The sequence below is a fragment of the Neofelis nebulosa genome, chromosome 4 (assembly GCF_028018385.1).
Source record: "Neofelis nebulosa isolate mNeoNeb1 chromosome 4, mNeoNeb1.pri, whole genome shotgun sequence".
Taxonomy (NCBI): domain Eukaryota; kingdom Metazoa; phylum Chordata; class Mammalia; order Carnivora; family Felidae; genus Neofelis; species Neofelis nebulosa.
In genome coordinates, this window is record NC_080785.1 from 88,808,767 (window position 1) to 88,829,884 (window position 21,118).

Below are 21,118 nucleotides of genomic sequence, written 5' to 3' on the forward strand. Positions count from 1 at the left end.
AGCCCACTGTGACAACTTAGAAGGAAAGGGAATGAGACTGAAGGCAGAAAAAACGTGACACAGAACCCCAGATTTTAGTGAGGACAAGGCATATGAGCTTAAAATATTTCTTCTGCTTCCCTTCTTCCGATTCTCAAATAATTTAATTGATAATACAAAAAGCACAGTTTTATTTTAGGTGTGCTACTATTTCATTTGACCTTAAAACTAAGCAGTTCTTTATTTTACCAGTAGGTGTCAGTGTAGGTATTTTAAATTTCAGGAGCAGTTTTAATTTTTATTTTATTATTATTATTATTATTTTTAGAGGGCTCCACACCCAATATGGGGCTTGACCTCACAACCTGAGATCAAGAGTCGGATGCTCTACCGACTGAGCCGGTCAGGTGCCCCTGGGACAGTTTTTAATAAGTGAATACAAATACACTTCGATAAACGGAATGTACCATTTTCAGACACAGAATTTAAAGTTGAAAAAAAATCCTTGTTTCACCTGGCATATATGAAAATAATATCAAATAGTCTTCATAGTAACAATGAACTTTAGACAACCAAGCTGACATACATTAGACACACAGACTTTGGTGATGTCTGTAGGCTGGTTAATGAATTGTGGTATACATTTTGCAGAAACTATTTTATTATGGAGTTGAAGTTATACTTCATTTTTAAATATCAAAATATATAGAGAGAAACCTTATTATGTAAGTCCTCAATAGGATAACAGAGTGTTTTAGGTTTGACCACAAGGCATGGTGAATCTTCATGGAGAAGTGTACCAATAAACTATTCACCTGATACTCCTGGTGTCCAGAGGGACAGTCCTTGCTTCCCTTTTCCCGGGGCCATTGAAGTAGAGAGATTTGCCATCATTCAGTGTTCCACAGCCAGTTCCAACCTGGCCTCCAGTTATCTTATACCACAGAGGGCTGAGCTTCCCCTCAAACCTATCGAACATCTCACTGTGATTAGGGACATTAGACACACAGGTTCCTTGTGCAGCTTCCAAGAAAAGAAATACACAGGAGAGAGGCTTTGTTGAAATCATAAAACATCAGAAGGTACATTCAGAGCCCGAGCTAAAGAAGCATTTCCACAGGTGTTAGGGGAAAGAAGCCACATGGAAATCTGTATCTCACAATTGTCTGTCTGAAGTACAGCCATCACTACTATCATTACAAAACACTATTCCACCTCTATCATTTTTTATTCCTTAGTAGAGAGACACTGGGAACCACACATTTCCATGGTTCTTGCTACTCAGAGGATTTGTGCAAACTGACAAATAGATTTTGTCCACAATAAAATGTGTTCCTTTGCTGTCCTTCTATCAGAGGATCAATAAGGAGAGTTAATCTCAGATTAAAAAAAACACACCCTTGAAACCAGGAGTGGCTGGGCACTCCACAGAAGGCCTGCAACAACATATGTTCATCTTTGGTCATGCGCCAGAAGAAGGGCAGAGCACTGAAAATCTGGGAGGAATCCTTTTGAAGTTGCCTCCAGGAAAAACTCTACAAAAATATTTTTGAAGCTTGTAACATTTTCTCCAATTTTACTCTTTAATCTCAGCTCCCTTTTTATTTTTCTTGTAGCAACAGCCAACGGTGACCATGGTCAGAAATATTTCTCTTGTAAAGTCCTCTTTTGGCAGCCCTGGATTTATCATTTCTTACACTGATTTTTACTTTGTATGTATAAAATTACATGCCGTATAAAAAGCAATGTAAAGAACACAGAGAGCCCCTTGCAGCCAAGTGGTCAAGGAAGAGCTTAGGTTTGAGTTCTAGAGAATGACTTGCTAGAGTTTGAAGCCTAGCTACAGCAATTCCTAGCTGGGTGACCTCGGGAGAGATACTAAGCCTCTCTGTCTTGGTTTCCTCAAATATAAACAAGGACAATAATAGTATGTACAATGGCATAGGGTTTTTGTTAGAATTCAGTGAGATGAAATGAAAAGCACTTACTATAGTGCCTCATAAAGCAGAGCCTAAAGCAATGTTAACTACTATCAGTTTACTAATAAATAAATCTCCTTTAGGGAGTGAAATTGGCATTACCATGGTTTTTTTCCTTAGGCAGCTCAAAACTACAGAATATCTTAGCACTTCAAGGGCCTGGGTGGCAAATTCCTACAATTAGGACTTAAAGAAGAATCATCTCAGAATCTGTTTCCTTGGAAGAAGTAACATGGCATACAGTAACCAGAGATTAATATTTTACAAACAAACCACCAGATGCATGTCTGTGGCCTTACCGGTGTAGCCCAGGTCACAGAAACACACCCCTGAAACACAGTCCCCATGGCCACTGCAGTAGCTGGGACAAGGCTCGGATATGTACACTCCATCCAAACCAAAGGGAGGCACGTTCTTCTGTGAGCTGCTCTCCTGAATCCATCGGAATCTGGTTTTACTGTCAGGAAAAAACAAACACATGTGTTTCTTGTACCAACATTGCATACAAAAGCACTGAAATACAGAGCGGTTCAGAAAAATTAAAAAAAGATTAGTGTTTATTTGAAAGTCATGTCTTCTTGATTGGACACTTGACCTTCATAATAAGGTGTCTCTCTCACAGCTTTCTCAGCCTATTTTTCTTCTTCAGCCTGTTTTCTTTCTCAGCCTGTTTATTTCTTCTTCAGCCTAAATGTTTCAATACCAGGAGGATTATCAGGTACAGAAGATTTTTGATGGCCAGAAATGTAATATAGGTTTTTACTTGTATATTTTCCATCTCATACTCTTTTAGTAACAGAAACCAGAAAGGTATTCCTTTCACTTAATTAGTATTTCTCCCTTCCATTGCACTAATTTTATGGGTATTTTCAGAAGAGGCCATTTAGGAATTTTTGAGGCCATGAAATAGAATGCTCTTTGTTAAGACATATAAGGGGGACTCTAGCTATTTGCCACTGATGTGATTCTGACAGGAAAGAGTTAAGTTCATACTAACAATGCTACTCCTACCTGTTGGCTCCCTCTTCATCTCTCAACTTCAAATCTCTAAGACACTCATTCTGTGGACTCTTAGCAACCAGCTGGGCTGCCAGTGACCACTGGTTTCTGCCAATGAACAAAAGAGAGACCTGGTTCCAGTGCTTCAAAATCCTGGAACACCAGTGGGCTGGGCTGTTGCCCAGTGCTTCCTCCTCCACAACATTCTGGACACTGCCAAATGAACACTTGTCCCAGTTGCTTCCCAGCCTTTGCAATCCCTTCAGGACATCTCTCTTTTCAAATATATGGAAACCCATCCACATCTATAATATCACACCAGGAAAACACCTCTTCCTTCTCAGTTCTACTGACATCAGAGAAGGAAGATGGATTAGGTTACCCGGAGTCCAATTAATTTTGCTGCCAATATTTATAGACTTGTGAGTGAATCCAGTTTCTTAGTAAATAAGGGTAAAGAATCTTAAAGATTAATGAAGATTGTCAAGGATAACTATAGACAAAGTTGGTTCCTTGTCCTCTCCATTATTGTGGAAATAATACAGTAGTGTCAGAATTCATTTCTTTGTAGCTCTTCATAGCTTTGATTATTTGGCAACACAGAACCATCAACCTGGATTTTTTTCTTCATTATTTTAAGTTACCCACTCTTGGCAAATCTGCAGTATGTAACCAAAAATGTTGTTTACTAGGTAAGTGTTCAGAGATTAATCACCTATTACTGCAAGTCTTAGCACACATTCTTCAGTGTGTTAAGAGGTAGGTAAACATCTTTTATTTCCTTTGAAGCTAATTCAAAATATGTTGGTTTTATTTTTTAAGACAAAAGACAAAGCGAAAAAAAAAAAAGAAAAAAGAAAGAAAGAGAAAAAAGAAAATACAGTGGTAGTGTCATGGACCTGGGGAGAATTCCTCCGTTTGGGGTTGTAATGTTATTTAGGTTGTGCAGATGTTTTTCCTCTCAAAGGAAGTAAATGGAATTAATGATCAGCAGCTTTTGCCAATTGCTGCCTTTAAGGAAAATGGCAAGGCTCCTGTGCTCCTCTCAAAAGACAGGTGTATCTTTTGATAAAAAGGAAAACATGCCAATTCTCTGATACAAGTCCTCTTTGATTAAAAGTCATTCTTATCTCTTCCTTTTCTGTTTCTATAATACAGAGAAACAATAGATGCACAACTTCTATCCCATGGAAAGTAAGAAGGAGGTAAGAACAAGTTTCCTCTACTCTAAGTCCTCCTATTTGGGCAAGATCAGGGCATCTCTATTGACTGCCCTACTTTCATGGAAGAAGCAGGCTCAGGTTGAGGCCCAGAAGCATTTAGAAGGTTGAAGATTCCCACTGTTGGGTAGATCTAGATGCTTGGGTAATTTGATAATGAATGAAGGGCAAGTGAAACACTTTCACCCATCTGTTTCTTGGGAGTCCCTATTATTTTCATAACAATAAGAGAACGAGGGTCTGGTCTGGCCAGAGAGAGGAGGCACCCCTAGGTCTAAGACTCCTATTGACCCAAGAAGCAGAGTGCACTGTTAGATATTTGAGAAGGTATAAGACCTCAGGAGCTCAGAATTAAGGAATCCATATTTAAATAAAGAAAAAACAAAACAAAACAAAATAATGAATTATTTGGTTAATAGGGTGAGTCCAGGACATGATGAATCATAGCTAAGAGTCCTAGCTGGGAGCCCATATTTCAAAGAAATAGGGCAAGACATTGTACCTCTTTTCCTTCTCTTTATCTTTGCTGGATGGCTTTTAGTTGGCAGGTGTAAACCAAAGCAAGAAAGTTTTAACCATTCATGACATCAGCCAAGTTTTGCTTCATTTAAATTTTTCTAAGTTGTGCCTGGTTCCCGATGCCTACTGCTGCTCTGTCCTACTCTCCACTGCACAGTCTTGGAACTGAGCACGAGAAATTAGCAACCTCAGGGTTGCTGGAATGAAAAGAAGGACTACTAAGAAATTAACTAAAAAACTGTCGTCATGGGGGCGCCTGGGTGGCTCAGTCAGTTAAGCGTCCGACTTTGGCTCGGGCCACGATCTCATGGCTTGTGGGTTCCAGCCCTGCATCGGGCTCTGTGCTGACAGCTCAGAGCCTGAAGCCTCCTTCAGATCCTGTGTCTCCTTCTCTCTCTGCTCTTCCCCTGCTCATTCTCTGTTGCTCTCTGTCTCTCAAACCAGAATAAACGTGTTTTTTGTTTTTGTTTTTTTTGTTTTTTAAAAATTTTTTTTCAACGCTTTTTTATTTATTTTTGGGACAGAGAGAGACAGAGCATGAACGGGGGAGGGGCAGAGAGAGAGGGAGACACAGAATCTGAAACAGGCTCCAGGCTCCGAGCCATCAGCCCAGAGCCTGACGCGGGGCTCGAACTCATGGACCGCGAGATCGTGACCTGGCTGAAGTCGGACACTTAACCGACTGCGCCACCCAGGCGCCCCCAGAATAAACGTTTTAAAAACAAAAAAACTGTCATCATGGAGAGACCATCAGAAGAAGGAAAGAAAGAAATAGGCCAAAGTGAGGTGGCTGTTTCATTTCTTCTCTGAAGAAATAGGTGGTTTCTGACAGTTAAAAGTTATCTTGTCTGTTTCTTGAAATGCCTTCTAATTCTTTGCCTATGAGCTGTTTTCTTATAATAGGATACTTGTTCATCAAACTGTTTCTGAATCTTTGCTTGAAAACCTCTTTTTATACCAGCAAAAATCTACCATACCTGGGATCCCACATGCTTCTACCATGTTATAAGAGATTTGGTATGCAGAGAATTTTTTAAGTTAGTTAATTTATTTACTTACTTATTCATTCATTCATTCATTCATTCAGACAGAGCCAGAGAGAGGCAGAGAGAGGGAGAGAGAGAGAATCCCAAGCTGGCCTTGCGCAATCAGCATGGAGGCCAATGTGGGGCTCAAACTCATGAACCATGAGATCATGATCTAAGCTGAAATCAAGAGTCAGCTGCCTAACCGACTGACCCACTCAGGTGTCCCAGGAATTTCTTGACGTGGCACCATGAATTCATCCCTCTCTCTATGTTAGGATATTCACTGCTCACTATTGGAATGGCTTTGTCAACTGAAGACTGGATAACTTTCATCCTTGGACTAGTTCTTCTCTGGGTACTGATACTACTCATATGAATATTATGGTGGAACAATGGAGAAAGTTAGTCAAAGACAAAGTATTATGCTGTCCACCTACAGAATAAATTTCCAATTGAATTTATTGCAGGAACCAGAACGAGACTGTTACCCATTCTTGTATGCAGAACCAGACCACAAGTATATCTTACTTTTATTTACTCTTCTTAAATATGAAATAAATTATGGTTTTAAAGCTATAGCTACAACAACAACAACAACAACAACAAAAAGAAGTAGGCCAAAGTTAAGCTAATAAGCATGTCTAGATTCCACATAGTTTATCTTTTTTAAAGTAGTGGAGATATAGTCTTGAAATTATTCATGCTATTAATGTGTGTGTGCACATGTGGGAATGAGCTATCCGTGCCTTTTCAGGGAGACACAGCAGAATGCAGAATAATGATTTTTCTGAACAGCATGGAATTTATTTTGGAAAACATTTTTTTAAAATTGTTTTTAATGTTTATTTATTTTTGAGAGACAGAGTGAGAGCGGAGGAGAGGTAGAGAGAGAGGGAGACACAGAATCCGAAGCAGCTCCAGGCTCCAAGCTGTCAGCACAGAGCCCGATGCGGGGCTCGAACTCAATGAACCGTGAGATCATGACCTGAGCTGAAGTCAGACGCTTAACTGACTGAGCCACCCAGGCGCCCCTGGAAAATATATTTTAAAAAGGGAGGCATCTTCATTGTAGCTAATCACCTACTGTTGGTCCTTATTCCTCATTCAATATCCATTCATTCAACCGGCATTTACCAAGTGCCTCCAATATGCCAGACATAGTGCTAGGGTTATGTATACAATGGGAAACAAAAACCCAACAAGGTTCCTGCCATCATGCAGCCCATAGTCAAATGAGGAAATACCTCAATGGAACCCTAAATAAAGTAATGTAAATGTGCAATGCTGATTACTACTACTATTGAGAAGGACATAGAGCCAGAAGAGCATCTTTGATCTGATAGTCAGGAAGGTCTGGGAAGGATTGGAGGACATGAAGATTGAGGAAATGACAGAGTTCAGTTTTTTTTTTATTTTTTTTTTAACATTTATTTATTTTTGAGAGACAGAGAGAGACAGAGCATGAGTGGTGGAGGGTCAGAGAGAGAGAGAAGGAGACACAGAATCTGAAGCAGGCTGCAGGCTCTCAGCAAGCTGTCAGCACAGAGCCTGATGCAGGGCTCGAACCCACAAACTGTGAGATCATGACCTGAGCCGAAGTCGGATGCTCAACCAACTGAACCACCCAGGCACCCCTGACACAGTTCAGTTTTATGTCACTTTACTAGAAATAAACCATAGTGTGGCTTGACCATTCAAATCTTAAACAAAACCTTCCAGAGGTTTTGCTTTCCCAGATAAGGAAACAGTAGAAGACTCTATCTCTGTCTCCTTTCCCAATTACTTTTGTTCAGAGGATGCCTGGGTGAACAGGAGAATCAATTTCTATACCACCCTCTTCCACCACCACATTTCAGATGCACATCAGCCTTTCAAACCAAGAAGCTTCCTGTGCATCTGCTGGTCATGTGCAGAGGTTCACAGGTGATGGTGGCAGTGGAGGAGACATTCTGCAGAATAGTAGGCAATTGTGTTTCTGGCACCTCTTCCCGCCCCCGAAATATTAACATTTTGCATTCTGCATAGGGAACCTACAGAAGGCTGCATGACATGACAGACTGTATGGTTGGGGACACTGCCGTGGGTCAGGGATATACCGGCATGTAGCTACTGTCACCAACATGTCTCCTTTGTAGGCAAGAACCAAGAGAATGAATATGAGGACAAAATGCTCCTTTGAGAAAATCAGGTTACGATTATTTGTGAAAGAGCAATGTTCTAGTAACTATTATAAGCATGTTGCCTCGTGGCAAAATAGCTCCCAATTTTAACAATTTTCACACTTCAAATTCTCAGCTTTCCAACACTGCATTTGGAGATAGCAGAGTTTAACATATTGCAGAAGAAACAACAGCTCTTAAAGTGGAAATATATTTACTATTCTTCAGTAGAGAGCTCTTTGTCACCAACATGCCATCAACCAGCAAGCTGGATGGTATTCAAATTAGCCAGGAAGCTGGACTCTAATGAAGAATATTTCTTCTTCCAACAGCTGAGGTCCAAAAAAATATTGGTATGTTGGGAGCTTCAAAATATTGGCTCACTTTGTGATATTGAGGAAAACCTTCTTTTATTTCTCATATGTGGCTTTACCACTGCTTTCATAGTGATGTCTTACAACACCTGGATATGCTTGCTAGTCACTGCAGCAAATATACACCACTCGATGTTCCCCAGCTTCACAGCATGCTACACTATATATTTGGAAGAGCTGTGGTTGAGCCAATGTTTCAGAAAAGGATAGCTGGGGAGGGGGGGAGGCAGGCAGCTGGTAGTGAGGACTACAGGGCTACACTGTTACATGCTCAACTTCTGATGGGCAGAAAGCAGGATGAGATGGCTATTAAGATACAAACACAGATAAATTTTCATGTCAAAGGAAAGATACCTCAGAGGTTGAAGCCTACAGAGTAGAACCAACAGCTGAGAAGAACAATAAATTAAGGAATGACTCCTAAGGAACAGAACTTAATCAAGGCCACTTTCTTGTCCTAGACCTTGCTTATGGAGGAGGGAGTCCTAATAACAAGTACCTTGCTGGATTTCAGAATTCCTATTGGCCAGTGGCTGCTATGTGATTCCCATTCCTTCCTTATGATTATTATTATTTTTTTGAGTGGAAGTGTCTATTGTAGTTTTCCTGTCAGTGTCTCGCCATTGTATGTTGGATGCTGATAACTGTTTTTTTAGTTCACAGGTCTCTAGATCAAGAGGAGCCATTTACGGGGATCCATGGCCATACCCTGACCTGATAGAGATCACAAGATCAGCAACTAGTGACTGATACTGTGATGGAATGATATTTGGGGGGTCTTGGGAGGAGAGTGAATACATTTGGCTGTTGGAAGAGATGTGAGTCACTGGGACTAGTAACACACTATGGTAGATTGTTACAATAACACCCCCAATGAATCACACTTCCTTGTGTACATGTTCCTCTATAAAGTGACTTTTCTGCACTTGCTATCAGAAAGAGGAGTCTGTTTTCCCACGTTCTGAATCTAGACTGGCCTCGTAACTTGCGCTGATCAATTGGATGTGGCAAATAAGATAGTCCTGCAGTTTTTACTTTTGTTCTCTTGGAACTCTGGAACCACCTAACTGTAAAAAACACTGGGATGAAGACGACATAGAGAGAAAGGTCTTGCTGAGCCCAAACACTAACCAACTCACCAATCAAATGCAGCTACGTGATGGAGCCCAGAGAGAGCAGCAGAACTACCCAGATAATCCTACAAAACCATGAGGAAGTAAATCATTGTTGCTTTAAGCTACTAAGTTTTGGAGAGACAGGTTGCATTGTGACAGATAACTGTACATATATTATCTTAGGCTATACTCAAGAATATAAACAAGGAGTAGGATGGTTTTTTTTAAGAAAGTAATGTATGGGGCGCCTGGGTGGCTCAGTCGGTTAAGCTCCTGACTTCGGCTCAGGTCATGATCTCACAGCTTGTGAGTTCGAGCCCCATGCTGACAGCTCAGAGCCTGGAGGCTGCTTCGGATTCTGTGTCCCCCTCTCTCTACTTCTCCTCTGCTCATGCTCTGTCTCTCTCTGTCTCAAAAATAAACAAACATTAAAAAAAATTAAAAAAAAATAAAAAAGTAATGTATCCATGCATCCTTGACTCCTTTTTCCTTCTACTGGTTAAGAGAGGACAAGATCTGGAACAGCTGCCTTGGATCTGGAGATGAGAGTCTTGTGCTCAGAATGGCAGAACCACCCAGTCAGCTTTGAACTGATCACCTTTGGACTGCTATATGAGAAAGAATGGACTTCTACCTTGTTTAAGCCTTGTAAAAAGCATTTGTATTTGTTCTTCTGTTACAGTAGCTAGGCCTGTAGCCTAACTAAAACAGAATGTAAGTCAAATTTTTAAATTTTGCTGAAGAAGGCCAACTCATCAACTTTGTTACCTATACATCAAATCTTCTCTCTTTAATATACTATAAAGAACACTGGCATATAAAGACAAAAAAATTATTAGTTGACTTAGATACACTGACTGACAAACTTTCTTAGGAAAGTTGGTTTAAAGATTATGCTTCAAAGTTTAAGAGATTAACCCAGAAACTTGTACATCCTTGACTAAAATTGTTTCCCTACCTAGGAAGTTTGTCTACCAAAGTCTGTGGTGTAATTTTTTAAGATGCATACCTACGTACTGACGGAGGCAGAAGAACATAACCAGCTTCTCTAGCTAGATGAGGAACAATAAGTTTGGTGATCAATTAGGTGAAAGTTGTCACAGACAGAATGGTCTCCAAGAACTTTATGAATAGACCACTCCTATTGACTGCTATGCTTTTACCACTGTTATCAGTCTGGAGCAGGTAAGCTATGTTGTGGTGACCAACAATCCCCAATCTCAGTGGCTTAACTCAACAAAAGTTATTTCTTGCTTCTGCTGTATGTCCAGTGTAGGCTGGCAAGGAAGTCTGCTTGTTGTAGACATTAAGGGACCCAGACTGATGTAAACTACATCTCAAAACATGCTTTCATAAAGCATAGAACATGACAAAATCCACACGGGCTCTTAAAAACCACACATTTGATTTCCATTCACATTTTATTAGATCGCATCAAACTTTTAAAGATGCGGGGAAAATATAATCCTACCATATTCTAGGAAGGAAGCAAGCAAGCTGGAAATATTGCTGAATGGCACTAATGAATATTCCAAGTGTATATGAAGTCACAACCAGAAAGCTATACGAGTAGATAGATGTATATCATCTCAGCTCCGCAGAAATGCCTTGACTTAGTCACGATTTAATGCTACATCCTGGGATTCAATTAAGAAGTGTCTGCTTGAAGAATGTTTATCTTTCATAAAATGATAGAGTTAAAAATACTGATATCTACTTTACCTGGCATAAGGATACATATACATGCTATAAATCTATTTTAGAATACTAAGCATGGAAAAAATGTTATCCTTTTTTTTTTTTAATTTTTTTAAATGTTTATTTATTTTTGAGACAGAGAGAGACAGAGCATGAACGGGGAAGGGTCAGAGAGAGGGAGACACAGAATCTGAAACAGGTTCCAGGCTCTGAGCTGTCAGCACAGAACCTGACGCGGGGCTCGAACTCACGGACCGCGAGATCATGACCTGAGCCGAAGTCGGCCGCTTAACCGACTGAGCCACCCAGGCGCCCTGTTATCCTTTTCTTAAAAATCAGAATGAATTTTTTCTTTTTATCCAAACATGAGAACTAAATGACTATATATTTTTCCCCTTTGTCCTAGCTGCCAGAAAACTAAGAGTTAAATTTATTGCCCTATTAATGAAACTAATTCCTTCAAGTTCTTTTAATCCATTTATCTCATTTCTCTGTCAATTGATATTTAATCTTTCTATTATTTTTATAGTTATTTAAAGGAATTTTTAAAAATCTTTTTAAATATGTATTTATTTTTGAGAGAGACAGAGAGACAGTGTGTGATCAGGGGAAGGGAAGAGAAAGAGACACACAGAATCCGAAGCAGGCTCCAGGCTCTGAGCTGTCAGCACAGAGCCTGACACAGGGCTCGAACTCACGGACCATGAGATCATGACCTGAGCTGAAGTAGGATGCTTAACTGACTGAGCCACCCAGGAGCCCCTAAAGGGATCTTTTATATTACAAGATATCTCAAATTGCCCACACAGGTAGGTATTAAATTATCAAAAATCTATATGAAGTCAAAGTCTGATATAATAATGCCTTATGACTCCCTTGGACTTTAAACATCTTTTGTTCACTGCTGTCCCAGTGCCCAGAATGGTGCTCAATAAATATTTGTTGGATAAATGAATGAATGAATGAATGAGTAAATCTGTTTCACAAGCATGCATGGGTGCATGTGCACCTCAACACACACCTGGGCTTTGGGAACTTTGCCCTAGGGCTCTTTTCCTTATTTTGTGAACAGATATGGCTAGACTATATGAATTCTTGTAGGTTATTGAAATGATGATATTGAGATAAATATATGCTTCCAAGAAATAACGCCTAGGGCACATAATAAGAATGGTCACTGTACCTGGATGCAAGAGACCTGGGAATAACAAGGGTGATTCTCGTCCATTCCTCAAAGTCCCCTGTGTGATACACGGTGGGCTCACTTAGTTCTCGGGAGTTTCCTTCACATCCTTTGCCCGCAGATGCTGGGTAACAGCCTTCTTTCACCAGAAACCAGGACATTCCAGCATCATGAGAATACTGAAGAAGAACTGGAGCAGCACTGCTGAATTGATTGGCACATCCTATGTTTAGCTGTCCAAAGGAAAGACAGAATTATAAAAGGTCTTCATTTCAAGTTATCATTTAATACATTAGGTGCTACAGCAGCCAGGGCCCTTTCTACTGAGTCTGTCTTTTATTGACAATGATAAGACATTCAGGTCAATTCCAAACAAGACCCTTCTGTAGGTTCCAGAAATCTTTAGGTGAGCAATGGGCGTTTTTTAAGAAAAGCTGGACCAGTTGCCATTTTGTGGATTTCTTGGGATTATAGGCAGGAAAACAGAAGGATAGTATCTCTGAGGTTGGAGCCATAGACAAAATCATAGAAGCCAAGAAATGGTTTTCTTCTCTGATCCCAGGCCTATATAAACAGAGGGAAGCAGAAGATAAAGAGCTATCCTCCTCGGGACATGAAGGTTACCTGAAGTGAGTGCCATCCTTCTGCTTTCAGTGGAACAAACATCTTTACTCCATTTTCTTGCCAAAGCTCAGTAAGAAATCATTGCTAACTTAGATGAAAAGAGCTAAGTTTTTGCCACTGCATCAAATAAGCAAAAATAATGTAGAAATAAAACCGTTATTGTCCTGTGCACTCATATAGAGGAATGTCATCACAGGACTAATAGTATTTTTAAAAAAAGAAAAATAAATAAAGCAACTTAAATCCCAATGCCCTAGCATGGGTATTTTTTTTTTCCTGTTTTCTCTTCTAATCTTTATAAAGAGGCATACATTTTGGTTATTGTTGAAGTCATCACACTTCCTAAACTTTCCTTTTGTGGGGCGCCTCAGGTAAGCAACCAACTTCAGCTCAGGTCATGATCTCGTGGTTCGTGGGGTCGAGCCCTGTGTGGGGCTCTGTGCTGATAGCTTGGAGCCTGGAACCTACTTCAGCTTCTGTGTCTTCTTCTCTCTCTGCTCCTCCCCCACTCATGCTCTGTCTCTCTCTCAAAAATAAACATTAAATAAATAAATAAATAAATAAATAAATAAATAAATAAAACTTTCCTTTTACTTTCTATTTAACATATTGTTTTATTATTATATGCAGCATTGCAAAGAATATATGTTTGTTCTTTAGTTGATCTGTTATCACCAGATAAATTCCTAGAAATAGTATTACTGAATCAAAATGCAGAAACACTTTAAATTTTTTTATTTGTATGTGTTCATTTTTAATCAGCTGGGTTCAAATGAATCAGTTTTACCACAGCTCTGAATGTTATTTAGGTTTAAAACAGTTTCTTTCTAAATTATTATATGTACAAGTAATTTTATTACTGTTTTAGTTTATATTTTTTGGTAATTATAAATGTCAATCTCTTTTCTTGATATTTATTTGGTTATATGCCATCTTTTTTTCATTTGTTTTAATTTTTAATTTTTTTATTAAAAAATTTTTAAACATTTATTTACTTTTGAGAGACAGAGAGAGATAGAGCATGAGCAGGGGAGGGGTGGAGAGAGAGGGAGACACAGAATCCGAAGCAGGCTCCAGGCTTTGAGCTGTCAGCACAGAGCCCAATGCAGGGCTTGAACCCACGAACCGAGAGATCATGATGTGAGCTGAAGTCAGACGCTTAAATGACTGAGCCACCCGGGTGCCCCTGCCATCTTTTTTTTTTTTTTAAGTTTATTTATTTATTTTGAGAGAGAGAGGGAGAGAAAGTGAGAGTGAGGAGGGGCAGAGAGAGATGGAGAGAGAATCCTGAGCGGGGTTCAAACTCATAAACCATGAGATCATGACCTAAGCCAAAATCAAGAGTTAGACGCTTACCAACTGAGCCACCCAGGCGCCCCTATTTAATTACATACCATCTTACATGAATGATCTATTCATATCTTATTTAGATTGTTGGTGGGAGCCACCATAGAGCTTTAATGTATAAGCCTAGAGATAAGAATAGTCAAATTGTATAAAAAAACTGAAGTAAGCACTCAAAGGAACATGATCATGACTGAAGAATAAAGGATGAAGAAAAGGTAGGGTCACAGGCATAATACTGGTCCAGACATCAAGAGGTCAACCAGTTCATACTTGTGACTATTGGTAGTTGGATCCAGTCTTTCAAAAGAAGATTCTATATTTTCCTTATTCCCATACTCACTCCCATACTCCCTAGAAAGCATCTCTCAGAAGACTTTATAATTGGGCTAGTAGGAATTTTATTGCGATACATTTATCCAAGTTTATATAATTCAATGTCAATAATATAAGCAAAGACTTGACAATCTCAGATGCATGATTAAACTCTTTTAGCACAAATTCCTTTCGTTGCGCATTAGTAAGCATTAGCTTTTGGTTGGTAAGAGTTGATGGTAATTACAAAGGGCACACACAGTTAGCTTTTCATTATGGCCATCATTGTTTCTAAAGTAGGAAAGTTGACAGCACTTTCAGTGGCCTGACAAGTCTATGCCTTTTTAAATTGACCATTTAGTCTGCTTCTTAACTGTTAATGTTTTCTAGCATTCAATTCTTGGCTTTCTTATCTTTGTACTCTATACATGCTCCTTAATAAGTCGTTCACATCATAATTTCAAATTCCTTCTAAATACCTACAACTCCCAGACCGGGCCTCTCTCCAGCTGTCTGGAAAGGTCCATAACTGCTTCCCATGTATTTCCATGTCAGCAGTCCACAGGCATCCCCAGTTCCGTAGGCCCAGGTCTGCCCTCATCATCCATACCCTAAAACAAATCTTCCTGTATCTCCAGTTTCAATAACTGGAGCCAGGAATGTGGGAGTCATTCTAAAATCCATTCTATCATCCAACAGGTCACCAAAACCTGTTGACTCTTCCCCTTTCACATCTCGCAGATCATCTACTTATTTTTATAATCTCACGCAGTGCTTTAATCTGGCCTCATTTCATACTTTGATGACTACTCTAGCATCCTTTCTTTACTCAGAATATAGTCAACAATCTGAGTACTTCTCCCCGCCTCCTCCACTCTTGCACAGTCCTCATCTTTTACCTGGATCATTGCAATAGCTGCCCAGCTGGTCTTTCTGTCTCCACCTTTGCCTCTGCCACTGTACTCCCAGCACAGTCACCAGATTCTTTAAAAGCCTGAGTCAGAGTATGTCTCTTCTGCTAGCCATTTTATTCAGAGCAAAAGTCCAAGTCTGACCTCCTTTTTTCTATGTGTCTCCCTGTTCTCGCTCTCTTTGCTCTAGTCACAATGGCGTCCTTGTGATTTTCTGAACTCTTGCAAGCACACTCCTGATGCCAGGCCTTTGTACTTTTTGTACCTTGTGCCTGGAATGGTCTTTCCCAGAAAGCTGCATAACTCACCCTTTTAACTTTTGTAGGTCTCAGCTTAAAAGTCATTTTATTAGTGAGGGAACCTGACAACGCCTTATAAAATGATAACTACCCCACACCACTGGAGTCCACACTCTCTATTCTTATTTATGCTCAGAGCATAAAACAGAGTCTGGTATATAGTAGAGGCTTTACAAATATTTGTTGAATAAATGAATAAATGCACTTGTTGATTACAGTTTCTCCTCTTGTTAAGTCGACACCTATACTGCTGCTGGAAGGATCTTTCTAAAACGGGTCTGATTCTTGCACTTAATGTATTAAAACCCTTCCATGACTCACTGCTCTTGGGTTAATGTCCAAGTGGCTTAACGTACCATATAAAGGTAACGAGGATCAACTTTCTCTCTCAACTTTGTGGCACACACTCCAAACTCCTAAGAGTTTCCAAATTTTCATTTCTCATTTGCACTTTCATTTATTTTTGTATATTTGCACATTCTGTTCCCTCTAACTGGAATTCTTCCCCTTCCATTGTTCATCTGGCTAAGTCTGTATTTCCAGAGACCTTTCATTTCAACTTATCCATCTATCCATCCATCTATCCATCCATCCATCCTTCCATCCATCCTTCCATCCGTCCATCCATCCATCCATCCATCCTTCCAACTGACAGATGTTTTTGGAGCATCTGCCACACGCCAGGCAATATGCCAGGTACTCTCATACCACCCAGAGCCTATTTCTACTACAACACTCTTGTGAGAATTACTGTTCTCTCTTCTGGCTCACTTCCTAATTTCTGAGTTCCTTGAGGGCCAGGGCCATATTTTTCATGTCTATATTCTTAACAACTAGTGTTTGACAAATGGCATGCATTACAAAAATGTACCAGCACTTTGTACAAATGACACCAAGTTCTTGTCACAGATTCCAAATATACATTAATCATCAATCCCCAAATGACCCATATTACATATCTGTTATCAATTAATAGCAACAATCAAAAGTCTTCTGCTGGTGTCATTTGAGAATTGAGATTATCTTAGGCATTGTGCATTCTTGCTGGTTGTTTAAGTACTTGAAACATTTCATAATGTTTTCTTGATTTAGATTTTTAATTTTATTTTATTTGTAATGTTTTAAAATGTTTATTTTTGAGAGAGAGAGAGAGAGAGAGAGAGATACAGAGACAGAGCATGAGTGGGGGAGGAGCCGAGAGAGAGGGAGACACAGAATCCGAAACAGGCTCAAGGCTCTGAGCTGTCAGCACAGAGCCTGATGCAGGGCTTGAACCTACCAACCACAAGATCATGACCTGAGCCATAGTTGGATGCTTAACTGACTGAGTCACCCAGGCGCCCCCTGATTTAGATTTTTTAAACACCAGAATGCCATCTTGTAGATTTTAACACCTACAGTATTGTGATTTTGTGATTAATGAAATTGAGAAGGTGTCAAGTGAGAAAGAGCATAGTATTCCAGCAAGGTATTATTTTGCTATTTTGCTATTGCCATTATTTTGTTACCATTTTTAGGCAGTACCAACACATTAATATAGAGTCGTATACTGCTGTTAATGGTTTTTCCACTGTAGTTTAGCATCAAACTCTAAACAGAGAAGAATAACATTTCACTAATCATTTTATTTATGACTAACTTTCTTGTTTACAGACCTGTGGAAATCATATTTGAAGAGCTGCCTATAAACATCTGATCTCTTGAATAATTCCATTTGTAAATTATTTACCATCTGCATCCTGCCGTTACGTAAGGACCATGTAGTTGTGCTAGCTCATTAAAACTGCATTACTTTCGACCCCAGAATTCACCAGTGGGATTTTATTATAAACAAAATGAAATTTTGATTAGGCTTCTGAAAAAAAAGCTTGTCAGAGTAAATACTTTCTATACATGTTGACATGTTCTTGGTGTTTTTTTTTTTTTTAATGTTTATTTATTTATTTTGAGAGACAGAGAGCAAGAGAGAGCGAGCACTAGTCGGGGAGAAGCAGAGACAGTATACAGAGAGAATCCCAAGCAGGCTCCACGCTGTCAGTGCAGAGCCTGACACAGGGCTCAATCTCACAAACTGGGAGATCAGGACCTGAGCCGAAACCAAGAGTTGGACGCCTAACTGACCGAGCCACCCAGGCACTCCTATATGTGTAGACATGTTATCACAGTACTGAAAAACAGCAAGGTTTTAAGAAAGCAGTGATCATTAAGGCATAAATTTACTGAATCAAAGGAAGGGAAGTTGTTTGAAAATCCTATAGTAAAAAAACAAAATAACTCATAAGTCCCCAAAGCATTAGCAAATTGAAAAAGAGAACTCTCTTACCCTTCAGAAGCATGGGATTCATTAAGTCATAATCAGATAGAAAATCGAAAGGTCAGTTTTCAACCTGACCAGTTTTTTTCATTGTGGGTAAAGCTAAATAAAGAGCTTTGCCATTCTAAGAATGCTGAACCTTTGTTCAAGTGAGTCCCTTCTTCAAGAGAGTTTGAAAAATTTGTGTTCTTTCGATGTCACTTACAAGTCTGGGAGACGGTTTGCTCTTTTACCTGCCCTGGGAAGAAGTCTGTGCATAAATACCTTAAACTGTAGAACATATCCAGGTTTCAGAGTCAAATCTCGAGTTACTGCAAAGCGATCCCCATCTGATTTTCCAAATACCATGGCTGATGGTGTGGCAGAGCAGAAAGTTTCATTTTTAACCATTCCTTCATTAGCCAACATCAACCACACACTCATTTGATTCATAGGGTAATCAAAAGCTGGCTTCTCATAAAAGTTCTATTAGAAACAACACAGACAACACAGAAAGGCAATTTGATAGCTTTGAAAACAAGAAAGGAATTTTCAGTTTATGACATGCAGGGCCATGTACGATTTGTATTGCTAGGAAAATACAGCAGAATCTCTAAATTATTATTTTTTTAATGCCATAAGCCCTTTTTCCTGATGATTTAACCACTGAAAATATTTTGCCACTGTATATCTAATTTTATAAACACATTAATAATTGTGCTTGATGTCTTGGCCAGACTTCCTAGCCATTTTTTAAAAATATCTAAATAATCTGTGAACTAGTAGCATAGAGAGAAAACAAAACGATTAAGTGTAAAAAAGTAACTACAAATACAGAAAACTTATGTTACTTATAAAGCTTATTTTCCAGGGTCAAGCAATCAATCTTTGGGGGAAGTGAGGAATTCTGTAATCCCATCTATTTTTATAATCCTGTCTTCTTGGAGTTCAGGCATAGGAAAGATACCTGGGGTAAAGTCGGGTTCACAATGGGGATGACCTGCTTTTGTTTCTCTGACAGAATGATGATGTCATCGACTGCCCACTGATCGTAGCCTTCCCCTGAGAACACAGGCTGCCACCAGCGGAACCTTGTGCAAGAGGTCTTAGCGGCAGCTGGAAGTTCCAGGTAGACGAATCTGCATAAAAGGAAATCATTTACGGCTGGGAAAGGAAAGGCTGTTTTTCTTCTTAGCAGCTGTTTAAATAACAAGAGTAGCAACAAGAGAAAGTTTAGTTTTGTTTGATCTTTTGAGAGACAGGGAGAGACAGAACAGGGGAGGGGCAGACACAGAGGGAGACACAGAATCCAAAGCAGGCTCCAGGCTCTGAGCTGTTAGCATAGAGCCCGATGCGGGCTCGAATACACAAACCGTGAGATCATGACCTGAGCCTAAGTCCGATGCTTAACCAACTGAGAAACGCAGGCGCCCCTGATCTCTTGATACATTTTTTTAAAGTTTAGACAGATCAGATCAAGAGGTTTAAAGTTGTAAGTCCGTTTAGTCCTGGCCATGTTTATTCCATTTGGAATTGTAACTTTTTGAGGCAGATATTTCTACTAAGTCTGATTTACTGAACCTTTTGATTACCATGACAACGGCATAACATTTTTAAGAAATACTTCGAAAAAACTGTTCCTCTGTATATTATTACATTAAAATAGAATTAAAAATTTTTCCAAACCATTTCATTTTACTATGCATTAAAAATGATGGGGCGCCTGGGTGGCTCAGTTGATTAAGCGTTGGACTTTGGCTCAGGTCACGATCTCACGGTTCGTGGATTTGAGCCCCACGTCGGGCTCTGTGCTGGCAGTTTGGAGCCTGGAGCCTGCTTTGGATTCTGTGTCTCCCTCTCTCTCTCTCTGCCCCCTCCCCGGCTTGCTCTCATTCTCTCTCTCTCTCAAAAATGAATAAACATTAAGAAGAAACATTTTTTTTAAAAATAAAAACAAATGAAACAGAAAATCACCCATAATCTTATGCATGGGGTTGACTTGTGCTAACATCTTGATGTATCATTAAAGCATGTAATCTTTCTGGGGCGCCTGGGTGGCGCAGTCGGTTAAGCGTCCGACTTCAGCCAGGTCACGATCTCACGGTCCGTGAGTTCGAGCCCCGCGTCAGGCTCTGGGCCGATGGCTCGGAGCCTGGAGCCTGTTTCCAATTCTGTGTCTCCCTCTCTCTCTGCCCCTCCCCCGTTCATGCTCTGTCTCTCTCTGTCCCAAAAATAAATAAAAAAAAAAAAAAAAAAAAAAACGTTGAAAAAAAATAAAGCATGTAATCTTTCCTATAGGTGAAATATATGTATAATTCAGCATCCTACAGTCTGAAATTTCATATTATGTCATATGCACATCCTCGTGTCAGTATAGTTATTTTTTTTTTTATTTAAAAAAAAAATTTTTTTTTCAATGTTTTTTATTTATTTTTGGGACAGAGAGAGACAGAGCATGAATGGGGGAGGGGCAGAGAGAGAGGGAGACACAGAATCCGAAACAGGCTCCAGGCTCCGAGCCATCAGCCCAGAGCCTGACGCGGGGCTCGAACTCACGGACCGCGAGATCGTGACCTGGCTGAAGTCGGACGCTTAACCGACTATGCCACCCAGGCGCCCCCAGTATAGTTATTTTTTAAGATCATTTTACTGTCTATATATTTTCATGACACAGACATACTATTGTTTATTTTACTTCTCTCTGTTATAAATAATTCTGTGTTGAAAACCTTTATGTGTACAGCTATGACTCGGTTTATTTCTTTAGAAATAATTTAGAAAGGTTTAGAAAGATTTACAAATAATTCCTAGACATGCAATTACCAGGTTGAATAAACTAGTCATGTTTAAGGCTCCTGATTTTTCCAAATTTCTTCCTGGAAGAGTCATACGGTTTGCAGAATGACCTGTCTTGCTGCTCCCATGTGGAAATAGCACTGGTGTTATCATTAAAAAATGACCACCGGACTGATGAAAAATGATATCTTTTTTATTGCAACAGACATTGGCTATTATTCATATTTCATTAAACCTCTGTGTTTTCTCTTTTGTAACATCTACTCATTTCTTTTACCCATTT

At 39.6% G+C, this 21,118-nt stretch overlaps 1 protein-coding gene across 3 annotated transcripts in view; it reads right to left on the reverse strand.

The window, feature by feature from the left end:
- Positions 1 to 21,118, reverse strand: part of RELN (reelin) — a 537,501-nt gene that overhangs the window by 106,022 nt on the left and 410,361 nt on the right. For all 3 annotated transcript variants that reach the window (XM_058725343.1, XM_058725345.1, XM_058725342.1), the window contains exons 26-30: positions 19,007 to 19,178; positions 18,325 to 18,525; positions 12,254 to 12,486; positions 2,258 to 2,415; positions 795 to 1,002 (exon numbers count right to left, since the gene is read on the reverse strand). In XM_058725343.1, the coding sequence (XP_058581326.1) occupies positions 795 to 1,002; positions 2,258 to 2,415; positions 12,254 to 12,486; positions 18,325 to 18,525; positions 19,007 to 19,178 (972 nt within the window). The remainder of the gene's footprint in view (positions 1 to 794; positions 1,003 to 2,257; positions 2,416 to 12,253; positions 12,487 to 18,324; positions 18,526 to 19,006; positions 19,179 to 21,118) is intronic.